The sequence below is a fragment of the Scophthalmus maximus genome, chromosome 17 (genome assembly GCF_022379125.1).
Source record: "Scophthalmus maximus strain ysfricsl-2021 chromosome 17, ASM2237912v1, whole genome shotgun sequence".
Classification (NCBI taxonomy): domain Eukaryota; kingdom Metazoa; phylum Chordata; class Actinopteri; order Pleuronectiformes; family Scophthalmidae; genus Scophthalmus; species Scophthalmus maximus.
In genome coordinates this window covers 10,579,327-10,601,590 of record NC_061531.1, presented here as the reverse complement: position 1 = coordinate 10,601,590, position 22,264 = coordinate 10,579,327, and the positions used below count along the sequence as shown (strand labels likewise).

Sequence of the window (22,264 nt, the reverse complement as noted above, 5' to 3'; positions counted from 1 at the left end):
GAAAAAAAAGGAAGAAAAAAAATGTGGGTAAGCATTTATTGTGAAGTAGCCACAGGAAACACAATATATTTGTTTACAAGGTTAGCACTGATTGCCTCGAAACCTATTTTTGTCAGCATATCTTTCCTAGTTTTTACTATAGGGAAGAACACAAGGAGAATCATCAGCCAGTTGAACCATGTGGGTCGTGGCTAAGGATTAACAATACATTTAGTTTGTTTTTATGCTGAACACATTGAAGAAATGTTTAAACATTCTTTTAGTTTGGATTTAGTTGATGTCCCGTCTGTCTGAATTAAAAGAACTGGTCATTCTTGTACCACGACATCAGTGTGGCGGTAAAAGGATTTATTATATAGATTCCTGATGGATCTTTTGCAGATGACAATAAAATATGAACTTATACTGAACAGCAGATGTCAATTATATTTTTATAAACTGTTTTTTAAGAGTAATACTCCATATATGGGGAAGCACTATGTGTAGCCCACCTATCCCTATTTTAGCCCTCCGTCCCCTTTCCGCAGCTGTCCCAGAAGGTTGTGAAAAATGTCCTGTTCCACTTTTATAACAATTATGTGAATGAAATGAATGTTTGTCTCAAGGATCATGCTACTGGAACTCCTCCAGCTGCCCCCGCACATGGCCCACATATCTATGGATGTCTTTGATGCACAGGCAGTTCCGCTTAAGTTCTTTGTCTTGAAACTGTAAAACACATAAAGACAAAACACAAACAAAAAAACAATATCAAGACTGTGAGAGATGGAGGAGAGGTTTGTCATCCTTATAAAAAATATAAATTGGGTTGCCTGCATTAAGGTAATTCCAGTTCCCTACCTCTTTAATGAGGGACACTTTCCAGGCACTGACTCGTGCAACCAACTGAGTCTCTCGGTCATTGATCTTCAGCAGGTGGTTATCGTGGCCGGTGACCAGTGCATCCATTACAGAGTCTTTGTCTGAAAACAGCTACACGGAGAAAACACAGGTGTGAGAGGCCGAGGGCACTGACGCTGGTAATGAACCATGTCCTCGCATCAACTGATCAAAAAGACTTTCAGGTCTTTTCAAGTGGAGGCCACAGTGAAACAGATTGTGGAGACAATAATATGCTGTAATGTTATAACCTACACTGCACAGTCATGCTATTTTCTGAAACTGAGCAGAGCAGACTTAGAGAAGCCATCGTTAATGTTATCCAGAGGACTATCATAGCCTACAGTGACTGTAATGTAATCCTATTCTTTAGAGAGCCACTTGGGTCAGAAAAAGAGATAACACTTACCATTTTAACCTCTTCTGGCATGTCATCTTCAGGGCTTTCCGTGGCCACTTTCTTCAGAGTTGCATCAGCAATCTCCCGAATGTTCTTATTATAAATATCCTCCAGCGCTCGACATTCGACAAATGTATGATTTTGTCAAAGACACATTTTAACTGCATTATTTACAAGATAAAACAGACAACTGCCCTAATGGCTCCGCTTTAATTGAATTGAATCCGGAGAATTGGATTTAGAGACAGCGGAGGCGGTTCCTTCAGATGTTATTTATAAGTGAGGGAAGCCTATAATAGAGGGAACTCTTGCCCTCATTCTCTGGTGGATTAATCTGGCATTACATTAAGACGTATCTTGATAATTTTTTAAGAACATATTTACTATATACATATAGTAACAGTTCATTAATTACAGTAATGAATCAGTGTTATTGCAAATCATACATTGTGAAAAAGGATATATCCCTTGGACAGTTTCAGTGAAGTTGCTAACCATGTCGGAGATGTTGATGTCCAACTTTTCGATGATGTCCTGAAATGAAAAAAACAAACTATTACACAAATACATCAGTAATGTTTGAACACAAATTACACTATTATTTCAGAAATTCAGGATATATCTTACACTTATTTAGAGATCAGACACACACAGACCTACCTCCAGCTGGTTGGCCAGCTGATACTCCAGTGACATGAGGCTGTTACAGAGCTGACTGATGTCATCGTTGTACTGGCTGAGATTCACCTTCAGCTTGTCGGGGTCAGATAACTGGTGCAGCTCCACTATCCTCTAGAAAGGTGTGAACGCAAGAATCTTTTTTTTTTTTTTACTGATCTCTAATTGCAGATCCAATGAGTTGTCTATCTAAGTTTTCTAAGCATTACCCAATGTTGGTCTTTTTTAAGACATTATCTTCTTCCCAGCTCACCTCTTGGTGTTGCTGCTCAAATTTTGCCAAAATCTGTGATGCTTTCTGCTGGTGGTCTGTCACAGCCCTCGTCTGACCACTGAAGAAGGAGTTCACCTCTGTCTGTCTCCGTTTATGCTCAGCCAAGCCTATTTCAAATAACTTCATACAAAGTTCCACCATTTGGTGCTCAAATGTGAGTTTTGTGTTAAGAAATATGTTTTGCCAGTTTAATGAGTCATAACTACACCTGCATGGATGAGAAAGCAAGAAACAAAGGATATGTTCGAACTAGATGATCCACTCCTGTCACGGATTGTATGGTCTCTGCCTCTGGATCATCGTTGAACATGCTGTTAAACAGATGAGCTCCATTGAGGAACTCCACAAAGGCATCCTGTAGGAAAGAAGAACTGAACTGACACCCTGTATGTGGACATCTGAGAGCTCATATAGAGCTCTGGTCTATGAGTGCAGCATCAAATGAGAACTTTTACCGTGTGTGACTGGAGTTCAGCTTTTCGGCTTTGCTCAGCATCATCAGCTTGTTGTTTCTGCAGCTCATTATGTCTCATTTCCTCAATGATATAGTGATATTTTACAGCTGCTTCGTTTTTCTGCACATAGACACCAGGTTTAGTTTTTCAATATCAAGATGGAAAGTTATAAAATACTTATGAGGACAATTTTAAAACAGGTCTGTATAGGGTAATATGAAATGTATATTGTTTAAAGGAATGCGATGACATTACAAATGTACCACTGTTTATACTTACTGTCTTGTCATTAAGTAACCTGTAGTCTAGGCACGTCAAGTTTGGAAAGTAGGCAGCAATGAAAAACGTGTAATTCTCCTTAGAGACAGGATTTCCAAATAGGTTGAGGGTGAACAAATTCTTGAATTTCCTGAGGTAGAGCACCTTTGAAATTCAATAGATTTACATTAGGTTACACAGACATTCTGCAATGTTATACTCTGAAACTGCAAGGCACAGATATTACACAGTAGCCAGCTTGTAAGACAAATGCATGTACATCTAAAATATGTGAGAGATTTATGAAAGAAATGTATTTTACATTATCCAACTGTTCAAGGAGGTTGTTTGCGATAAAGAAATGAGAGAGTTTCTCGAGTCCATCCATATTTTCAATGACAGAGATTCTGTTGTTGGACAAATTTAACAATTCAAGCCTCTGCAGAGACTCCAGACCCTCCATCTTCTCAATCCTGTTAAATGACAGATCTAAAAGACACATTCAGAATGATGGTGATTATTACTGGAAGCCCCTGGGCTGACAGTGTAAAATCTTCTCAATGTGTTGTTTTGTTAATACAAAGCTTCATCCTACTCAGCCAAGTCAGATTCATTAGACTGTCCAGGCCCTCCATCCTCTCTATGATGTTGTTGTTCAAATCAAGCCTGGTCAAGGAGGTGAAGTCCCATAAGTGGTCAATCTTCACGATGTCTGTGAAAAGATAAAATCTCACATACCTAAACCCAATTCACATTCATACACTGATTGATATTTTCAAAAATTAATCCCCCCCCCCTCACGTTTGTATTCCAGACGTATTTTGAGGACTTCATCAAAGTGTATTCCCTCCGTCTTGGCAATACTCTTAGCCTGATCATGAAGAGTTTGCTCAAAAACTGCCTTCTTCAGAATCTCCTCATCAATCAAACTGCAGGCCGCAGTGTTAGCAAATTGCCTGCTCATGCTACTGTGGGGTTGCGGGGCACGATTGTACTGTTCCCTCTGGTGAAAGAAAGAAAAAAGTAGATCATATTTTGTTACATTTTTTCGCTTGGTTTGATCATCTTAAGTACTTACCAATGCGAAACCTACCTGCTGATGGTTTTCCAATGCTAAGTACTAAACGATACGAGCGTTAGCACCTTGATAAAGTCTCAGAAGTCTGTTGTTTACACACTGTTACATAGCAACAGGTTGGCCGTGAAGCTGCATTCAAGGCCGGTCATGAGACTCTATCAAAATAAACGTTTAAACTTCCTGATACGATTGCTTTAACCGATGAATATGTGTAAAGAACACATGTAAAATAACAATTGTTTGTTACGATCACGGTGAGATACCGTCCACTGGTTTCTTTTTTCTTTTTTTTTCATTTGTCTAAGCTTTTCATTTCCATACTGCAACGTGTGCGCTAACCGGGCAAGTGATTTCACACATTGGTAAACTTTATGGAGTTCAATAAATGCTCGGGTTCATTTTTTTAAAATTGTTTTTCTGTGTATTGCCATGAATGTATACACATACACATCTATGTAGCGCCATCAAGTAAAAAAAATATTTTAAATGAATAAAAATGTGTCTTGAACATAGCTTCGGTGGCTGGATGCGACCGACATTGATTCTAGCCATACACAGTAAGCTCTCGGGATGTTTTGGCCAATGGGAGTCGTCTGTGGGCGGGACGTAGCAGACACCGCTCCGGGCCTCGGTCTCTCTGTCAAACCCTGAGCGGATTGTTTGTTGTCAAAATGGAGTTCCTACTTGGCAACCCGTACAGCACTCCCGTGGGCCAGTGTGTAGGTACGTTAACCCTCGAACTCGCGCCACTAGAGGTGAGATACTCCGTCCGCCACGCAGCAGTCGAGCGCGGACACGCATTCGCTGTTTTCAACCGGGGGGTTTTAACTGACGGTGTGGCCAGCGGAAGTCCGCGAGCTAGCCAAGCATCGCCGCCGCGAACGTCATCTACTTGGACGGAGCTTCTTCCAGCTAATGTTAGCCGGCTAACTCACTGGTCGTCGCGCTGAAGTATTCGTGTGGCCTGTGCGATGCTGCTGCTGTTGTTGTTTTTTAATAAAATGTACTCGCAGGGGAGGAGTGAGTCGAGTGGTGACACAGTGTGACAGAGCAGATAGCCAAGATGAAGTTCCTCGAGTTCGAGAGCAGTTGACCACAGTGCTCGCTCCGCCCGTCGGACTCTTGCTAACTCTGGCACATTTACATGATGGCGTTTTATATTAATGTTAATATTAGTGTGGCTTGTCCCTGTCGAGCAAACGAACAAATACAGTGTGCACGCACACACGCACACACATACACACACAGACACACACACACACACACACACACACACACACAGCTGATGATCTTCTCAGTGCGCGCATCATCCGTCACAGGAGCGTTTGTTGATTACTACATGTCTTTTCCTGTCACAGGGCCGGCTGCTTTTTCCTCTATAGCGAATAAGGGAGAGTCACTGAAGATCCCAGTCTTTCCCTTATTCTTAACCAAACTCGCCCCCCCCCCTTGTGATGGGGAAGAACCACGCATTGCTCCACTCCAACTCATTGATGCAACTGGATAGAAAAACGGTTTGGAGGAAGGAAGTCCCATAGAATTTGACCACCTACGGGTCAAACTGCTTTGTGCCCAGACGAGACGGGGAACCAACTTGTGAGCATTGTCTCCAGCATTTTGCTCGTCCAGGTCAGGCATTGGGCTGCGGGGCAGTACATCTTGGACTCTCTGACAAAGATGACAGTGTCTCCAAGCCCGATGTCTCCGGTCGAGTTGCTGCACTGTGCGGACTCCAGCAGCCAGCCGTCTGTGTGGCTGTTGCGGGGGTGAAAGCAGCAGCAGCAGAGCGAAGGATCAACTCTCCTGACACAATAAAGAGAGAGAGAGAGAGAGAGAGAGAGACAGACAGAGGAGACAGAAAGCACCTGATGAGGGATGCACTGGGCGTTACTCGGACACAGAGAAGGGTTAGAGGTGGTGAATGATGTATGTAGATGTGCACCAAGTGTGTTTTTGTCTTTTTACAGGACGCGAGTTACAAGGTTTTGTTCTTATCTCCATTCTATAGCTTCATGGTCAAGGCACTTTTCTTCACAGCTGGGAATAAAAAAACAAAAGAAAACAACAACATATCAGTAACTGACATTACAGAAGTACGTTCACAAACATTCTGATCCACCGGTGATAAAAAAAAAAGGGAAAACACAAAAATTCTACTTCTAAATTTAGGAATTTCTTCCACTTTTTGATGACATAAATTGTCACGTGAATGCTGGTTCATTCTATGCCAAAGGTCCCTGAACATAATCAGAATTTGCAGCCAACATTTGGCAATCATCTGGTGTCCAACTCCAGAAATGTGTGCTTTTGTTGGCAGTGCTTGGCACAGCCTGCCACCGGGACCATGTGATCGACTGGCTCCACTGGTGTGGCGTTGATGTCCCAGGACCGGGGAGGGGTTGACACAACACCACACCACGAACGAATGCACTCAGCAGGCATTTACTGTAAGTCCATCAGGTCGTTTTCGCTCGTTTCACTTGGAGAGATCAGATTTTTCTTTTCCTTCTCTGTCCTTCCTTGACCCGACAATCCACTTGATTACATGGAATATCCCAGTGGAGGTGGCTGGTTGATTCTTCTTTAAAACTCTTTAAAGACGACAACAGTGTTTTTAAATGCTGCTCGTGCTGCTTTTGTAAATGCGAGTGCTTGAAGATGGGCTTTTTGCCCCAATAAAGATGCCTGTCTCTCTGTGTGTTTGCCCAGTCCGTGACGAGTTGAGTAGAGAGGGGAGGGTAGAGCATGAATAAGTCACGGCTATAACATGCTTGTCCAACTTTGAGCTTCCCAAAAGGAAGGCAACACGGCCCAGCGAGAGGCTCTTGGCCTGGGCATGACAGCGTGATCAGGGCCCCCCGGGCTCCAGAAAGAGCAGCTCCTGGTTAAGCTCAGGAATCGTCGAATGAGAACCTATTGAGTGTCAGCCACAGGAACTCAGTCACAGCTCTCTTCAGTTTACTGAAAATCTCACCTCAAGTGTCTGATATCCTTAATGATATCAGCATTCACAGACATGATGGATAGATTCGGGGGACAGGAGAGGAAGGAGGAGAAAGAGCGAGGAGCGCCTTGATGACTGCAGTGCCAGTTCATCACTGTAGCGTCTCACAGTCTAGATCACATTAGTTGTTGCCAAAATGCCATGAAATTGTTGGGTGGAGTGTGAAAGGGTGAGCAGGTTACTGTGGCTTCCTTTTTTCATCTGTTATGTCAGTTATGACTGATAAATTAGATGCATCACACCCAGAGTCAGCTTCGCTTTCCACCTACATTAATGGATCATGCTGTTTCGCTATTTTACTATTGAGTTTATAGTTTCACTATTTTGTCAAATTGCTCACAATAAAGTTTGGGTCATTGAGTAATCGAGACTTAACAGGACAATCTGTCCATAAAGCCACTGGCTTCCTCAATCACAGCACCAGTATTTAAGTCTCAAACATTATCTTTGTGTCCAAATCGCTTCTGTGGAGCCAACAATGAATCAAAAAGTGAATAATAATAATCTGCTTGACTTGTTTGTGTTTTCCTCCAGAGAGGGCCACAGATGGAGGCCTACAGAATGAGGACTGGACGCTCAACATGGAAATCTGCGATATCATAAATGAGACAGACGAAGGGTGAGCTTCTTCGCATTCACGTGATTAGTGATGTTGGGTTATAATTTATATATATGCTTCATATATATGTGTATATATGAAGCATTTCATGTCATTTGTGTTTCGCAGGACATTTAAGGTAATTCTGGTCGCAAAAAAAGTTAACACTAGAACGTTGTTTTCTTCACTCTGGCTGACGTTTAATACACCGACTAGTGTGTTCCACCAACAGACACCAAATGACAGAAAGCCTTTTGTTTTCCTTAGTTGTCTCTGACAGAATGAATGAAATTCTTACACCAGCCTCCTACACTGGGAGATGCCCAGCCTACAGACAGATTTTTACAAATGATTAGAATTTTTCTTTTTTTACATTATCAGTACATCGTGAGATCAAATTTATTTCCACACGATGCTTTTTGACTCTAAAAATTTAGAAACCGCTACTCTGCAACAACACTAGATTGGTTTCACACTTTCTGACTTCCTTCCGTAACACCACAAAATCCACTGGCAGTTAACGTATCATGGAGAGAAAGTAGGGCATACTAATAGACATTTGCATAGTGGTCTGATGAAATGTGGTTGGTCACCTTTTTTTTGGAAGAATATTTTAAAATGGCTTTTTTTGGAATCTGTGTTTTTCCATTTTCCCGTTTTTCTTATTTCCCCCTGCTTTCACATTCTTCATGCCTACACACACTCATTGTGTTGGCATGCAAAGTGGTGCCCTCTCTGTCACACTCAGTGACACACACACACACACACACACCGACAGAAAGTGAGAAAGAGATAGAACACAAAACTTCTTGTCTTCAAAATGTTTAGCAAGTTTGAAAATGTCTTAGCTCCCGAGTTGGACTCGAGGCATGGTGATCAAAAGCCTAATTTTGTAATTTTTAGGTGGGAAAACATGTTCATCACTGACACAAGATATAGATTACACAATTCTTCCAGATTACACAATTCTAGTACTAGTACTGTCGGGGATGCAGTATCTCAGACTTGATGCTATTTTTTTATCCACTTCCATATATATATATATTAGACATGCATATAGGACAGATATAAATGTAAATCCGGTAAATGTTCAAAAAGCGTATTATTTCATCTGTTCTCTGCATTGGAGAGTTGGGCAGTTGGAGGCAGAAAGCCAACCTGGGCTCTTCATGCATAGGCAACTTTGATCCTGCCTTGGGAGAAACAGAGTCAAGCAGAAAGAAAAAAAAAAAAAAGAGAAGCAGATGGTTTGACGATACCTCTCGGTCTTAGTCAAACGGTCACACCGAAGAACGACTGGCATGTGTTCTTGTGACACAGAACATCATCTATTCCAGCAAAGACAACAATGTTTTGCCTTCTCTCAGCTGGGGTCTTTAATGCAGCTGTATCCCCTCTGTTGTTTCCCCTCTAGGCCAAAAGATGCCATGCGTGCGCTGAAGAAGAGACTTGGCGGCAACAAGAACTACAGAGAAGTGATGCTGGCGCTGACGGTAAAGACAAAATATCAGTGGGCATGATTGTGTCATAAAGGTGTCTTGGTGGTGGTGGAAATTCTCAGGAGGCCACGTCCATGCTGTTGTTGCTTTGCAGTGTGTGTATGCCACATTAAAAGGTTACACCCTGCATTAAACCTCACCTCTCTTGATCTTGTGTTGTCGGTCATTTTCACTGGGTCTTTTCTCGTAAACACTGTCTGGGCTGTTTTTATCCGTCTGACATTGCTCGTCTTTCATTCTCTTGATAGCAGCCGTGCCTTTTGAGGTGTGTGCGTCTCAGTTCTCTGATTCTCTGATTCTCTGCATGATGAAAGCATCCCGACTGAGAGGTTTTGTGAACACCAGCGAGCAACACCGTCCCTTTTTCATGCTGCTTCTCACTGACGAGCTTTCATCCTCTGCAGTTCTTTTCATTTTTTGTCAGACTTGTATCTCAATGTAATCTTCTCCCTCTCGGCAGGTATTGGAAACATGTGTGAAGAACTGTGGTCACAGGTTTCATGTCCAGGTGGCAAACAGAGATTTCATCGACGGCATTTTGGTCAAAATCATCTCTCCCAAAATCAACCCTCCGACTATTGTACAAGACAAAGTGCTGTCGCTCATACAGGTATTGGGCTTTTTTCGGTTTCTTCCTCTGCTGTTTTCAGTACTTGTATTCAGTCAGTGGTGGTCTGTGGGAAGCCAGATGGCCACTGTATGCTCCACCTCCCAGGTGCTGTACCACAGACTGCAGCCTCTTCCCCTGCTATCCAGTTACCTGTTGTCAGTTTAGCTAAAAGGTGGTGTTTGCCGTTTCTCCTCTAAATATATATAGGGATTTGTTGAAAGATGCCGTAAGTGGACACTCCTTTGTTGCCTCTTTTGTACACTCTTCTTGATCTGTTTCCATCATCAGTGAGTGTACATTATGTCTGTGGGGATGCAAGAGTTAAGGATTGGCACACAGGGCAGTAACAAAAAAAGCTTTTTACTGATACTGTGATAAAAAAATGATAAAATTACTTTTTAGTCATTTATTTGTATTGCAATTTGTAATGTGTGTGTGTGTCCGTGTCCGTGTGATGCTGCAGGCCTGGGCTGATGCCTTCAGGAGCAGCCCTGATCTTACTGGGGTGGTCCATATTTATGAGGAACTGAAGAGGAAAGGCATTGAATTCCCAATGGCCGACCTGGACGCATTGTCTCCGATTCACACACCACAGAGGGTGAGAAAATAAAAATACAAAACCCATAAGGTACAAACACATGTATATTCACACAGCAATATTCTTAAGGTCATTATTTCTTCCTTCCAGGGTACACCTGAGGTGGACCCAGCCATGATCAAGTACCTCGCCCCTGCATCACCTGCTGCTGCGACTCCAAAACCTGCCCCGACCCCAACCCTGACCCTGACCCCAACCCCGACCCCTGTCTCTGCCACACAGATCCCCCACATGCCCAGCCCCATCACAGCAACCCCTGAACAGGTGACAGGCATCGACAGCAACCTTTGACCAATTATATTGTCATTTTACTGCACTTGTTGCCAGTGAAGTGAAGTCCGCCTCATTTACTTGTATTGTCCATTACAACAGAATCTGTCAGTAACTCTGTATCCAGAGTTCAGTAATCAAGCGCATGATTTAAAGCAGATTACAAGCTTTCACAACTACTCAGTCTGATGCCCCCCAGAACATCTGCTGCGCTGCTGACACTGGACCAGTCCTACATGACCCCTTTGACCCTCTGTGCTTTCAGATCGCCCGGCTGCGTAGTGAGTTGGACATAGTGAGAGGAAACATCAAGGTCATGTCAGAGATGCTAACAGAGATGGCCCCTGGCCAGGAAGAGGCCTCTGACCTAGAACTGCTGCAGGTTAGATGAACACACAATGAGGCCCAGCTTAACCACATGCATACAACTTCTCCACACAAAACTTCTGTTGTTCCTCACAAGACACACTAGGATTTTTCAACCATGGGAATAAGAGTGAATTCATGGACATGATTTGATTTGTGCTCAATGTTCTATTAAGGTGGCTTAAATCATCAAGTCATCAAAATCAGATGATTTTAAGCATTTAAAAAAAAAAGTCGTAAGGCATTTTCCATACAAACATCAAACACAAAATGCCTTACAGAATAAAAGCAATAAAAACAATACCCTCCAACCACCCCCCATCCACGCACAGAGCAAAGCAATATTAACAGGAACTGAGGAAACGCTATCGTAAATCTCATAAGTTTGAAATGAGGAAACACCAAAGGCAGGTAAACAAAGACGAGATGTGAAAAGGATAAAGGTAAAAGAAAGATAAAATAATGAAATCCTAAAAAAGATGAGAAAAGGATGAGCGTAAAATTAAAAATGAAATGGTAAAAAGAAATGTGAGAAGGATAAAGGTCAAATAAAGATAAAATAATAACATACTGAAAGAGTTGAGAAAAAACAAACAAACATAAAATAATTAATTGATGAAAAGAGATATGCAAAGGATGAAGATAAAATAATTAAGTGCTAGAGGTGAAGTAATTAAAACCTATAACAGTCTATGTATAAATAACCAGACAGATAAATAGATTCAATCTAGATATTTTTGATTTGGAGCATTTAAAAAAAATACTTCATATGAAAGAATCTCTCAGCAGACACCCATACTAAGACACCATACTCTAAAAAATATAAAATAAATGCGTTACTATTAAAAAATTCCCCTCACTGCATGTCTGCTGTAAAATGTTGCTGCCACTAGGGGGAGTTGTGTCTTTAGTTTTCAGGGGAAACGTTGACTCCCCTACAACTTGATCTCGGAGTCTGCTGGTAAAATTACTGGAATTGGCAATTAATCAGTGGTATCAAAAAAGTTTAATCTCCTCAGACCAAATCCACTCAGGTATTTGTGACGGCTACAAGGATCTGGCTTTGTGCTAAGGAACCTGTGCCGGTTGTAAATGTTATGCGTTACCTTTTCTGACTTTCTTTTACTTAAAATACTTTTGACTTGCCGAATGCCTTGTAAAAGGCATACATTTACTTTAAAAGTAAATTTTGTAAATTTTAGACAAAGCCCTTCACATATTCTGTTGATTTATCAGTTATTTTGTTGATCGATATGTCCATGCTGATTTTGCCAATATATCAAGGAGCTGAACAGGACATGCAGGGCGATGCAGCAGAGAGTGGTCGAGCTGATTTCACGTGTCTCAAACGAGGAAGTGACCGAGGATCTGCTACATGTCAATGACGACCTCAACAATATTTTCCTGCGATATGAGAGGTACAATTTGTTTCTTGAGAAAAACAGGGGCATCAATGACATCATTGTGTTTCTCAATGTGCTGTTATTATCAGGAAATCTACTAACTTATCACAACTTTGTTTTGTAACGTTTGGTAACGCAACCGCTGACCTAGATGTTTTTAGCAACCGAATGTGTAAGACCAAGTCTAATGCCAAATTTTTGATAAATAATTATGTTGGTAAAGCTGCGTCTCCATCCATGATTTTAAAGATGAAGCACAACATTTTTTTTAATGTGGCGTCGCATTTTGAGCAAGTCCAAGCAATTTACAATTTTCACAGATTCTCCTTTGAAGCACTGTACAAAACTCGTTCCTTTGAAAAACATTTGGTGTCTTCAAACTGCTAAAAATGTCTTTCATGAGGCGTCTGAAGATGAAAGATACGCAAACATTTGAAGCCCACAAATGATGAGGTAAAACATTCAAAGGGTTTTGTGCTGTTCACAGGTATGAGAGGTACAGGTCGGGTAGAGCCTCACACAACGGGGTAAGTACCATCAGTGGCAGCTCATTGCAGGAGCAGAAATCAAACGCCCCCAAATGTTTCTCTTTGCATTATCTCTGTTCCGTTTGCATTTAGCATGTTTTTCAGAAACATTTTCATACGTTGACATCGCCTGTTGCACTTTGTCTAACATTAGGGATGCTATGAGAGATGTTCCACCCATAAATGAATCCATACCACCATGCTTATTTCACGTGTTAGTAAAGAATTTATAATTACTTTTTACTCACTATCAAAATAGATTGCACATTCCACTGCAGCATTAATATGCTATGCACGTGGATTGTGGTTTGAGCTTTGTGAAATTGGACAAGCGAAACAGAACATGTTCCAATCGGCTATTCAAAGTGTACAGTTGCCAGTATCAGTGATTCACCAGAGGACTGGGGCATCTCTCGCTACATCCCACATAGCTGTTTGTGTTTGCGTTCTGTTGATCTTTCCGTGTGCTCTGTCTGTTTGTGTTGTGGCTAGCTGACGGAGGCAAGTATAACGCCAGCCCTGCCTTCAGTCCCAGCCAGAGTGATAAATGTTAACACATTGTATGCTATACATAGAGCGAGTGCTTAGGCCCATATGATGTGTCAACATCAGTAACACTGTGAAACTAGATAATGTACAGTATGTCCTTCTCTCCCCTCCTCCTGGCCTTCTGTCTCACACATCTGAAGTCTTGTCAATTTGTTTATTCCCCCCCCCCAAGTGTTGTATCTGTGCCGAGCCTCCTGTCCACAGCTACTGACCCACAATGTTGTCCTAGATTGTGGTTGTCCTGTGGCATTTTGGTAGCTGCAAAGTATTTCCTTTGTATACAATGGACAAACAATCTCCAATATCCTTTGCTCAACAAACTTATACGCTTCCTTAATCTCTGTTTGCTAGCTGAAAACTCAGAAGTTCTCCATACTTATACTCATTCATAACTACTGACAGCCACTCTTCCCCCCCCCCTTTTCTCCCATTCCAGATGTTGAATGAGGCCACAGAGGACAACCTGATAGACCTGGGCCCAGGCTCCCCCGCGGTGGTCACTCCCAGGATCACATCCAGCCCTCCAGCCCACTCCACTGCCGGGGCCTCCGCCTCTGCCTCCCCAGCCCGTAACCCCACTACAGCATCGCCGTCCACTGCAATAGCTGGCCTGGGTCAGAAGAGAATGATATTATGTCTGTGTTCCAGTGGGGAGACAGACTCCCTTCATAATGCCAACTATCGTTCACACTTACTCTCACCAAAGGTGTAATATCCATTCCTCTCCAGTCTCAGCAGACCTGGCAATCGAGAAGCAGTAGAGTGTAAAAAGGCTCATAATCTGGCTGCTAATGGGAAATAAGCCCTGCAACATAAATCACTGCTAGCACCCCTGATGGTCTCCGGGAGGCCCCTGCACACTGTAGAACTCTGGTTAAAGCTTAGATATATTGCAGTTCGTATTTTGTGAAGTAGAGGCAGCCACACTGTGCTGAATAAGATTATACATCTGATATGCATTTTTGCCCCCTACTTTTGTTATATTTCTTCAACTTTTACTTCTTAATTCTTGCTCTTCCCTTTTTCTGCTGTCCTCTGTCACCATCTCACTCAAGATGTGGGTTCCGACAGCGTGACTGGCACTCTGTCGTCTCTGTCAGGCCGCAACCGGGACGACTTTGACATGTTTGCTCAGACCAGGAGCAGCTCTCTGGCCGAACAGCGCAAAAAGTAGGTCTAGATTTCATTTTGCTCCCGGGGCAGTCCAGGTCCTCTCATAATGTTACTCGGGGTGTCATTTATTTTAATTAAATTGTTATAACCACCTTTTAATAATTAAAATAAAATCCACCCTTGGGCACTTTTATACCGTCCGATCCTTGAGGTGACTGTAATGGCATACAGGTTTTTCTTTGGTGTGCTCACTTCCCCCTACCCTGCCCTTACTACTGTACATCCTCTTAACTGAAATTCTTCCTTTGTTATTATTACCTTGGATGACCTTTGAATACTTACTGGATTTTGAATATTAATCTGGTATTTTCTCTGCCAAGAGCTTGTTGCCTTTAGCTGTGATTTAAACATGTAGTATAAACCTGATGATGTAATTGGAAGTTAAACAAATTCCCAGTTGAGAAACAAACGTTTGTTTACTGAGCTTTTCTCTTCTTTATTGCATTTTGTCTGTTCAGGCTGCTTTTTCTGAATAAATTCCAGAGGAGTATAGGTTTTGAATTTTTCTTGAGGAATGCAATTTGCAAAAGGATGAGTTTATTGGGATGTCTGGGGGCCCAGGGGTCTGTACCACATACTTATAAGTCCAGCATCCCCAGTTTAAAGCTGGGACCTATGTAGCATTTCAATCTCCGCCTTTTCAACACAACTCATTTCCTTTGTCCTTATTTTAAGGCAGTATGGCCAAAATAATTAAAACCCCTATCAAAAAACACTGTTACTGCTCTTGAAGAACCTCACTTAATATTAAAATATGATGAGATATTCATGGAAATGGAAATATGTTTCCGACACTTATTGTTTGACTAACAAAAGACCTTGTGCTGCTGTATCTTATTGATGTTGTCTTATGTTGTTCGTGCACAGTGTAAAGTATGAGGACCCGCAGGCTCTGGGCGGCCTGGCCTCAGCTTTGGATGTGAGGCAGCAGAATGCAGGAGGGGTGAGTACATGTGTAGTTTATATAGCTTAGGCGTCAGTCACTCCCTGCACGTGTTGGTCTGTAATACTCGATGTTCTACAGCGACATTTGTCCTTTATACAGTGATACCTCAACTTTGACCAAACAGGGAGGTGTAGGTTTGTGTCTTGACTCTTTCTAGCTCCGACTAGCTAAAATAAAAAATCTCACATTTCGGTAGCAGCTCAGGTAAAAAAGCATTGGAAATGTGTTTGGTGAGTAGTTACTCAAAATGGGCGCTGAATGTCTATTTTGCAGCTTCTATATCCAAACCATTGTCGTTTTTTGCATTTGTCCTGGCAAACATTAGTCTCAGCAGTTCTTAAAAAAAAACATGGGATAAGGTTTTGCATTCTTCAAAATGGATATCAGTTCTTTCTCGGTCCAGTTTCTGTTTATATTCACAGTTTGCAAAGAAAGTCAAACACAGAAGTTAGTTTTCAATACTTTCTAGGTAGTCCCCCTGTCTCACACACACTCACACACACACACACACACACACACACACACACACACGCACCATCCCTTTTCAGTTACCTCAGGTACCCTCTTTCCACTACTACAGTACTTTTACTTTATTTATATATTTTCTTCATTCTCATCTTTATGGAATGAACCTTTCACAATTTTCTTTCTTCTCTTCATTTTTTCTCATTAAATGAAAATTTCCTCTTGCATATTTGACTCCTTCTCTGTCTCTCTCTCTCTCTGCACTGTATGCTCTGCTGTGGTGGGGGCCTCTCTCCCCTTCTTCTCTTGTGTAAGGTTGTTGTTCTGTTGTTGATTCAGCTGAGGGTAGAAGGGGATGATAACCCAGCAGATCAGGAGCTGCCCATAGACAGCTGGCTTATTACCCAAGGAATGGTGAGGACTCCATCCTCAGTGTGTCCTCCTCCCTAACTCTCCCCCATGTCCACCATTACCCCTGCTCTCAACCTCCTCCGGCATCATCATCCATGCACTTCATTCTCAGCCTCATCTTACTACTGTGTCCTAGACTACTCCAGGACCAACAAAGTTCTTCTCCTGAAGAACACCAACCTCCATATCTAGAACAGATATTATACTCTAGTGTTGGGCACTATGGCAATACATTGAGATGTTAGGGATTTGTCAACTGTTTCTATTTTCAATATTCTGCTTCTGCTGAGGTAGACTTCTCTTTAATACATTTTATATATATACATATATATACACATATATTTATATATATATATATATGGTATAAGTAAAAAAAATGATTTTATTCTCCACTTAAATTGATTTTCTAAGAAATTAATTAAGATACATATGATATTAGATTTGATCCATATTGCTCACCTCTATTGTATTTTATTGTCATGGGAACTAAACAATAGACCCATTACTGACACTCTCCACCTTAATTTATCCTCTATGGATGAACTAATAAGCGTAACTGGTCGCCAGCAGCATCCATCAGCTACATTCTGCTCCTAACAAACGCACGCTTAAAATAACGGCGTATACAGATACTTATGCTACACAGCAAAATCGTATCAGCAGACATGAAGTACTGACATGTCATCCAGGCATTAAGACGTAAGAGAGTGAGTGAATGGTGGTTTGCTGTGTAGTGGTGAGTATTTCTTAGCCATTCTCTTAACGGTCTGTGATAGCAAATTGGATAATATCATTAATAACAACAACATCACGTGTCTGACTCTAAACAGAAATAGATGAATTTACTAACAGATGTAATATTTGCCGAAAGTATAAAAATTGAGTTGCTGTTGTGACTCTGAATGTTTGAATGTAAAGGACGACACTTTTATCAGTATGATTTAAGAGTCATGATAGGGACAGACTTCTTTTTGTGGAACTTTTCCGCAACATTGTCTGCATGTGCTGTATTTTTTTTTTCTCTCCCGTGAATGACTTTCGCTGGCCCACTGCCTTGGCCTCTCTCTTTTGATTTGCTCCTTCACTGCGTCATCTCTGATGTCACGAGGAAACCCCGGCAGTGTTTTTAAAACAGGGCGTCAGGAATAGGGTTTTTGTTTTGCTGTTCAAATTTGACATCAGGTCAGTGCCAACCATGGTCATTTACACAAGGAAAACTAGAATCTGATTGTGTATGTACTTGATGCCTTTTTGCTTTTGTAAACAAAGGGCATGCAAGTAACTTTTCTAGTTTCCCTAACAGTAACTCCTCAGGGAAGGACTTGAAGTTTTTTGAGCAACGATAAAAGTTTTAATTTCCTTGCAGTCCTGACTGTTTGTTGCCCGACACACATAAACTCAAATGCAAACCATCCACTCCAACATGGCCTCCATTATCACAGTCGCTGCACGCCATGCAGCGTTGCTCATGCTCCGTGAACTGCGCACGTGTGTGTGTGTGTGCGTGTGTTTGTGTGTGTTCTCCACTTTTGTGTATACTTTGGGATTGCCCTGCCTCTCGACACAGTCCCTGTGCTTTCAGCTTTTCCCAGCCAATCAATCTCTTAATCACGTTCTAGCGATTTGCTCATTAACTAATGATGTGGAATGATTAACACTGCTGTGTGACATTAGCCGGCAGCTGTTAAGCCATGTCAGCTCTCAAGAACTAATGAGAACAATACACAACCTGGGAACTCCTGGATTGTTGCACTTGATAAAACAGTGAGAGCACAGAGTCGAGAGGGGCTGAGTGTTTGGCGGAGCAAGTTTTCTTTTTGTTCTCATTTTGAGATGTTTTGATTTTTATCATCTTCCCCTCTGAGCCTTTGGTGATTCCTTTTCTTGTTATTTTTTATGTATGTGTGTGTGTGTGTGTTTTTTGTTTTTGTTGTCGTGGTTGGATGTCTGTTGTGTGGCTTTGGTACTGCCCCTTGGTTTGTCCATGGCTTTGCTCCATAGATCCCTGTATCGCAGTCCTCTGTCATGGATGACATAGAGGAGTGGCTCTGTGCTGACGTGGTGAGACTTCTTTACCTTGATTTAAATCTTCTCTTCTTTCTCTTCCTCTCTGACCCTCCTTATTTAAATGTTTTATTTTTTCTGTAGATAGCACATTTCATCCATCCATCTCATTACTGGATACATTAAGTTTCCTTTAACTTCACATCCTTTCATTCACTCTAATTTATTTCCACCAATGACTGATGGTTTGAAACGGTGTTTCATGAGGCCTTGCTTTCTTCAGCTAATGTCGCACTAATGATATTCAAGTTCAAACGGATGTTATGATCTTACCTAACATATGCATGCGAAGGCTGTGAAGTTGGGCTCAAGAAGGCTTCCTGTTGCGTCCACCGGTCAAGTATGTGTGAAGGATGCATGATTGACAGATCCCATGCGACAGACTTTGTATGGATCCGTCTCTGTTTGTGAAACTTACAGGCATTTCAGTTGTGTGACACTTTTGTATAGCAACTTATTATGTTGCCCATGGTATACTAAGGATTATTTCTGTCTATTTGAGAGATTAATTATTGTTTCTGCTAACATGTGCATATTATCTTATGACTTTTTTAATAGAAAGGGGACGCCGCTGAGGAAGGGGTAACCAGTGAAGGTACAAAATCAATTAATGTCAACAATTGTATATGTTCCACTAGCTCAAATGTGTGGGAGGTTTTTCTCCCATCCGCTGATTCATTTATATAAAATTTGTAAGCCGTCAACTGCACACCACTTTGAGAAAAATCTATTTGTTTCTTTCAGAGTTTGATAAGTTCCTGGAGGAGCGGGCGAAGGCATCAGACACCGTTGGATCTCCACCGGGAGCTAACCCTGCTCATCCAGCCCGAGCCCCTGGTGGCTCCCGCAAGAAGGCTGAACGGACAGAAGACGCCCTCTTTGCCTTGTAGACTGTTCTCAGAGCACCTTGATGTCTCTCCAGGGCATCTACAGGTACTCGCCCTAGATGATTCCCCACCACACAGCCTCTCTAGTCCCGTTTCACCGCTGCCTGGCAGTGCTGTAGTAAGTGATCTCCTACTCCTCTTCGTCATTCTCATGCCACAGTGTTACTCTAAAATACAGAGGTCAAACATGTGTACTGCGCACTACTGTGCTGCATTTAACTATATATGGATGTATTAATCCGTTATTGTGGGATGTACTGCTCGCTGCCCTGCAACAATCCACCAAAGGAAGAAGACCTAATTTGTCTGATGTAGTTTTAATAAGTGGAATATTGCTACAAGATGAATGGAAAATCTGAATGCAGCTCCATGCATTTGAGTCAGTATGAAAGCACACAATTAGGACAATATTGTGCTGTTTTACCACATTCAGCTTATTGCTAATTTATGCATTTATAGTTTTAATGGTATGTTCTGTACTCTGTACTAGTGCTGTTGTAATATGGTCGGTCCATGCATTTTTTCCCGACAAGTACACCACTTAGACTTTTAGTCATGCTTTTAAAACTGAAATATGTGTGGAATGCAAACATGTGTTATAACCCAGTTTGCCTGAAGCAGTGTAGAGAAAATAGTTATGTTAGCAGGCCAATTTTGCTAACCGGGCATATCATAGCTGAATCACAGCTAATTTTGATGAGTGCATGCCAGCATTTGTTTAACCAAAGGGAATAAAAAAAACAAAAATCTAAAAAGCAGTAGTTAAGATTCTCTGCTATGTATTTCTAATGGCTAAGGGGAAGGAACATGCCCATGGAATAATTCCCATCTGTCTCTTCAGTCCTCTGAAAAGCCACAACAAATTAACTAAGTGAAAACACGTTCAGCCATTCCAAAGACTATGAGGCTTTAATGATCAACCAGCACTTAATGTTGCCTATCGAACAATAATCACGTCCGTGCGTTTATAAATGTTCAGGGATAATGAACATTTTCCTTCCCCTGCTATAATTAATGTCTACACTTTGAAGCAAAAACAAGTCTGTATTTTGTCCTTTGTGTTTACAAGATGGTTACTATTTTTCTAGGGGACGGGAAGCGGTCTTTAGATTGACCTCGTTTTGCACAGAACTTTTCTAATGTATAATTGCAGCTCTTGTACCCGGAGAGGTGGATAGACGAGATGTAAAATTTATGATTGAAAAAACGTTTTAAGAGTACTAGGAATGCAAAAACTTGCTAGACAAAAGATGGCATTTAAATTTTAGGCATGACTTTAAGCTGCCATCATACCTGACTGAATGACTCAAAGTATAGCTTACGATAATGCGCTGTTGTAGAGGATGTATTCACATAGGTAGATCTTCACTTACTCTATTCTCTGTAATCTATATACCTCAAAATACAGGCATTTTTGTTTCTGTATCTGGTTAAATTGTATTTGCTCATAATATCCAGAAGGCAGAGATGTATTATTTGATCCTCTGATTGTATTTTTTTATAGGTCATAGAGAAAAATAGAAAAAAAGATAGAAAAAAACCAACATGTTTGTACCACTTCATCTTGTATGGTTCAGGCATGTAGCAAACAAATACAATTGTACTTTATTTGATTTGCGCAGTCAAAAACAATATTTTAATTCTGGTATGATTCATCTGCTCTTGTTAGAGCGGTTGCCAAGGATTTCTTTGATTGACCAATTTTGGCAAAGTAGCTCTGGCTGGCATTTGCTTTTGGTGTTCTAAAAAAAAAAAGCAATCCTGCCTTTATTCCAGCTCTTTTGTTGATTCCCTGGTTTGTTTTAACATTGCTCTTAAAACATTTTTTTTTCCTTTCAGTCCATTTATGACCAAAAGCCTTGTCAATCAGAGGCAGTCCATTTAAAACCCCTCCCAAGTTGGGAAAGTCTAATCAAACTTTCTTGTTTAATTATCTGTTGTCAAATAGTCCTTCCACTGGAGGGAAGTATTCATGAATTATAAGCATCTATGTATCCCATCATGATTAGATATTTAAATGCATATTAACTGATGAAAAATAATGACTAATGAGCTGTAACTGTCTTAAACGCAGTGAGGTTACATATGGTTATATTGGTTCAATATGGTTGCCAGGTAACTGAGATATTAGCATTATATTTGCAATCAACCATTTCATCATTTTTGAAAACTAAACAAAAAAATTAATGTAAGAGAAGGTCCTTTAAAAGGGAACCTTTTTCTGTGTTTGTGTGTTATGTAGCTCTGGATCTGTAACAGAGCGTAATGTGTTACTTGCTTTTATGAAGCTTAAGTCCATATGGCAACATGTATTCCTCGCACTCATGGCTATCTCAACATGGTTTCCGAATGTCTTTTAATACTGAGGAGACAAAGCATTTAGTAGATATATTGTGGACATGGAAAAGAGGCTTGTTTTCTGTTGGCAGGGCTCCCATGTCTGTTTTTGGCTGTGCCGACTGCTGCCATTACAAATGGTAACATTTTGTTTTTGACCTAATGCACGTACAAACTGTAACTGCCCAATAAAACACTAGCAATGTGTGACCTCTACCTCACAGCTGTTTGTGGTTATTTTACATTGAAGGGTCGTGTGGCAATTTCTTCCATCGTCACCCTGGTGCTGATGCAACATGGCATCAATCTTACGCTGTATTGGCCATTCATTGTCACGTGAAACTCTCACTCCCTCCCATACGGTGGTTAATGAGCACTTCATCCATTCTGCTCCAGAGCTTAGCACAAATGTAATCAAATCATGTGTCATGCAAATTCTTTTCATTTTTTTTAAAAACTTCTTCATGTCACCTATTTCACATCACTGTCACGTTTCCTAAACAAAATCTAAAACATAAACATGTATACAAACACA

The 22,264-nt window shown here is 41.2% G+C and overlaps 2 protein-coding genes across 8 annotated transcripts; one reads left to right on the top strand and one right to left on the bottom strand.

Moving 5' to 3' along the window:
• Window positions 1-22: 22 nt before the first annotated feature.
• LOC118288860 (dynein regulatory complex subunit 3) lies at window positions 23-4,353 on the bottom strand. 2 transcript variants are annotated; one of them, XM_035615422.2, is made up of 13 exons: window positions 4,038-4,353; window positions 3,746-3,947; window positions 3,540-3,656; window positions 3,267-3,433; window positions 2,966-3,109; window positions 2,687-2,806; window positions 2,474-2,586; window positions 2,211-2,385; window positions 1,940-2,071; window positions 1,743-1,813; window positions 1,289-1,412; window positions 841-972; window positions 23-708 (listed from the first exon to the last, which is right to left on the bottom strand). In XM_035615422.2, exons 2-13 carry the CDS (start codon window positions 3,906-3,908, stop codon window positions 613-615), a joined length of 1,554 nt encoding a protein of 517 aa, XP_035471315.2. In that variant the 5' UTR covers window positions 3,909-3,947; window positions 4,038-4,353; the 3' UTR covers window positions 23-612. The 2 variants fall into 2 exon arrangements, with proteins under 2 accessions (XP_035471315.2, XP_035471316.2); XM_035615423.2 differs by lacking the exon at window positions 4,038-4,353 and having other exon boundaries at window positions 3,540-3,682; window positions 3,746-3,872.
• A 274-nt stretch (window positions 4,354-4,627) lies between these two features.
• On the top strand, window positions 4,628-21,945 carry LOC118288859 (TOM1-like protein 2). Of its 6 annotated transcripts, XM_035615417.2 has the most exons (18): window positions 4,644-4,745; window positions 5,381-5,948; window positions 6,340-6,469; window positions 7,561-7,645; window positions 9,039-9,117; window positions 9,584-9,733; window positions 10,197-10,331; window positions 10,422-10,595; window positions 10,867-10,983; window positions 12,252-12,385; window positions 12,858-12,897; window positions 13,883-14,060; window positions 14,502-14,616; window positions 15,487-15,562; window positions 16,370-16,444; window positions 18,443-18,502; window positions 19,064-19,100; window positions 19,250-21,945. In XM_035615417.2, exons 4-18 carry the CDS (start codon window positions 7,608-7,610, stop codon window positions 19,393-19,395), a joined length of 1,554 nt encoding a protein of 517 aa, XP_035471310.1. In that variant the 5' UTR covers window positions 4,644-4,745; window positions 5,381-5,948; window positions 6,340-6,469; window positions 7,561-7,607; the 3' UTR covers window positions 19,396-21,945. The 6 variants fall into 6 exon arrangements, with proteins under 6 accessions (XP_035471308.1, XP_035471309.1, XP_035471313.1 ...); XM_035615418.2 differs by lacking the exon at window positions 5,381-5,948 and having other exon boundaries at window positions 4,635-4,745; XM_035615415.2 differs by lacking the exons at window positions 5,381-5,948; window positions 6,340-6,469 and having other exon boundaries at window positions 4,628-4,745.
• Window positions 21,946-22,264: the final 319 nt, after the last annotated feature.

What these genes read in the sequence shown, in the direction of transcription:
- LOC118288859 (XM_035615415.2), top strand. Translation starts at nt 4,694, where the DNA reads ATGGAGTTCCTACTTGGCAACCCGTACAGCACTCCCGTGGGCCAGTGT. An exon ending in TCCCGTGGGCCAGTGTGTAG is followed by an intron (nt 4,746 to 7,560) that starts GTACGTTAACCC and finishes GTTTTCCTCCAG; the next exon opens with AGAGGGCCACAGATGGAGGC. An exon ending in AAGTGATGCTGGCGCTGACG is followed by an intron (nt 9,118 to 9,583) that starts GTAAAGACAAAA and finishes CCCTCTCGGCAG; the next exon opens with GTATTGGAAACATGTGTGAA.
- LOC118288860 (XM_035615422.2), bottom strand. Translation starts at nt 3,908, where the DNA reads ATGAGCAGGCAATTTGCTAACACTGCGGCCTGCAGTTTGATTGATGAG. An exon ending in GGTTACTTAATGACAAGACA is followed by an intron (nt 2,807 to 2,965) that starts GTAAGTATAAAC and finishes GTCTATGTGCAG; the next exon opens with AAAAACGAAGCAGCTGTAAA. An exon ending in AGCTGGCCAACCAGCTGGAG is followed by an intron (nt 1,814 to 1,939) that starts GTAGGTCTGTGT and finishes TTTTCATTTCAG; the next exon opens with GACATCATCGAAAAGTTGGA.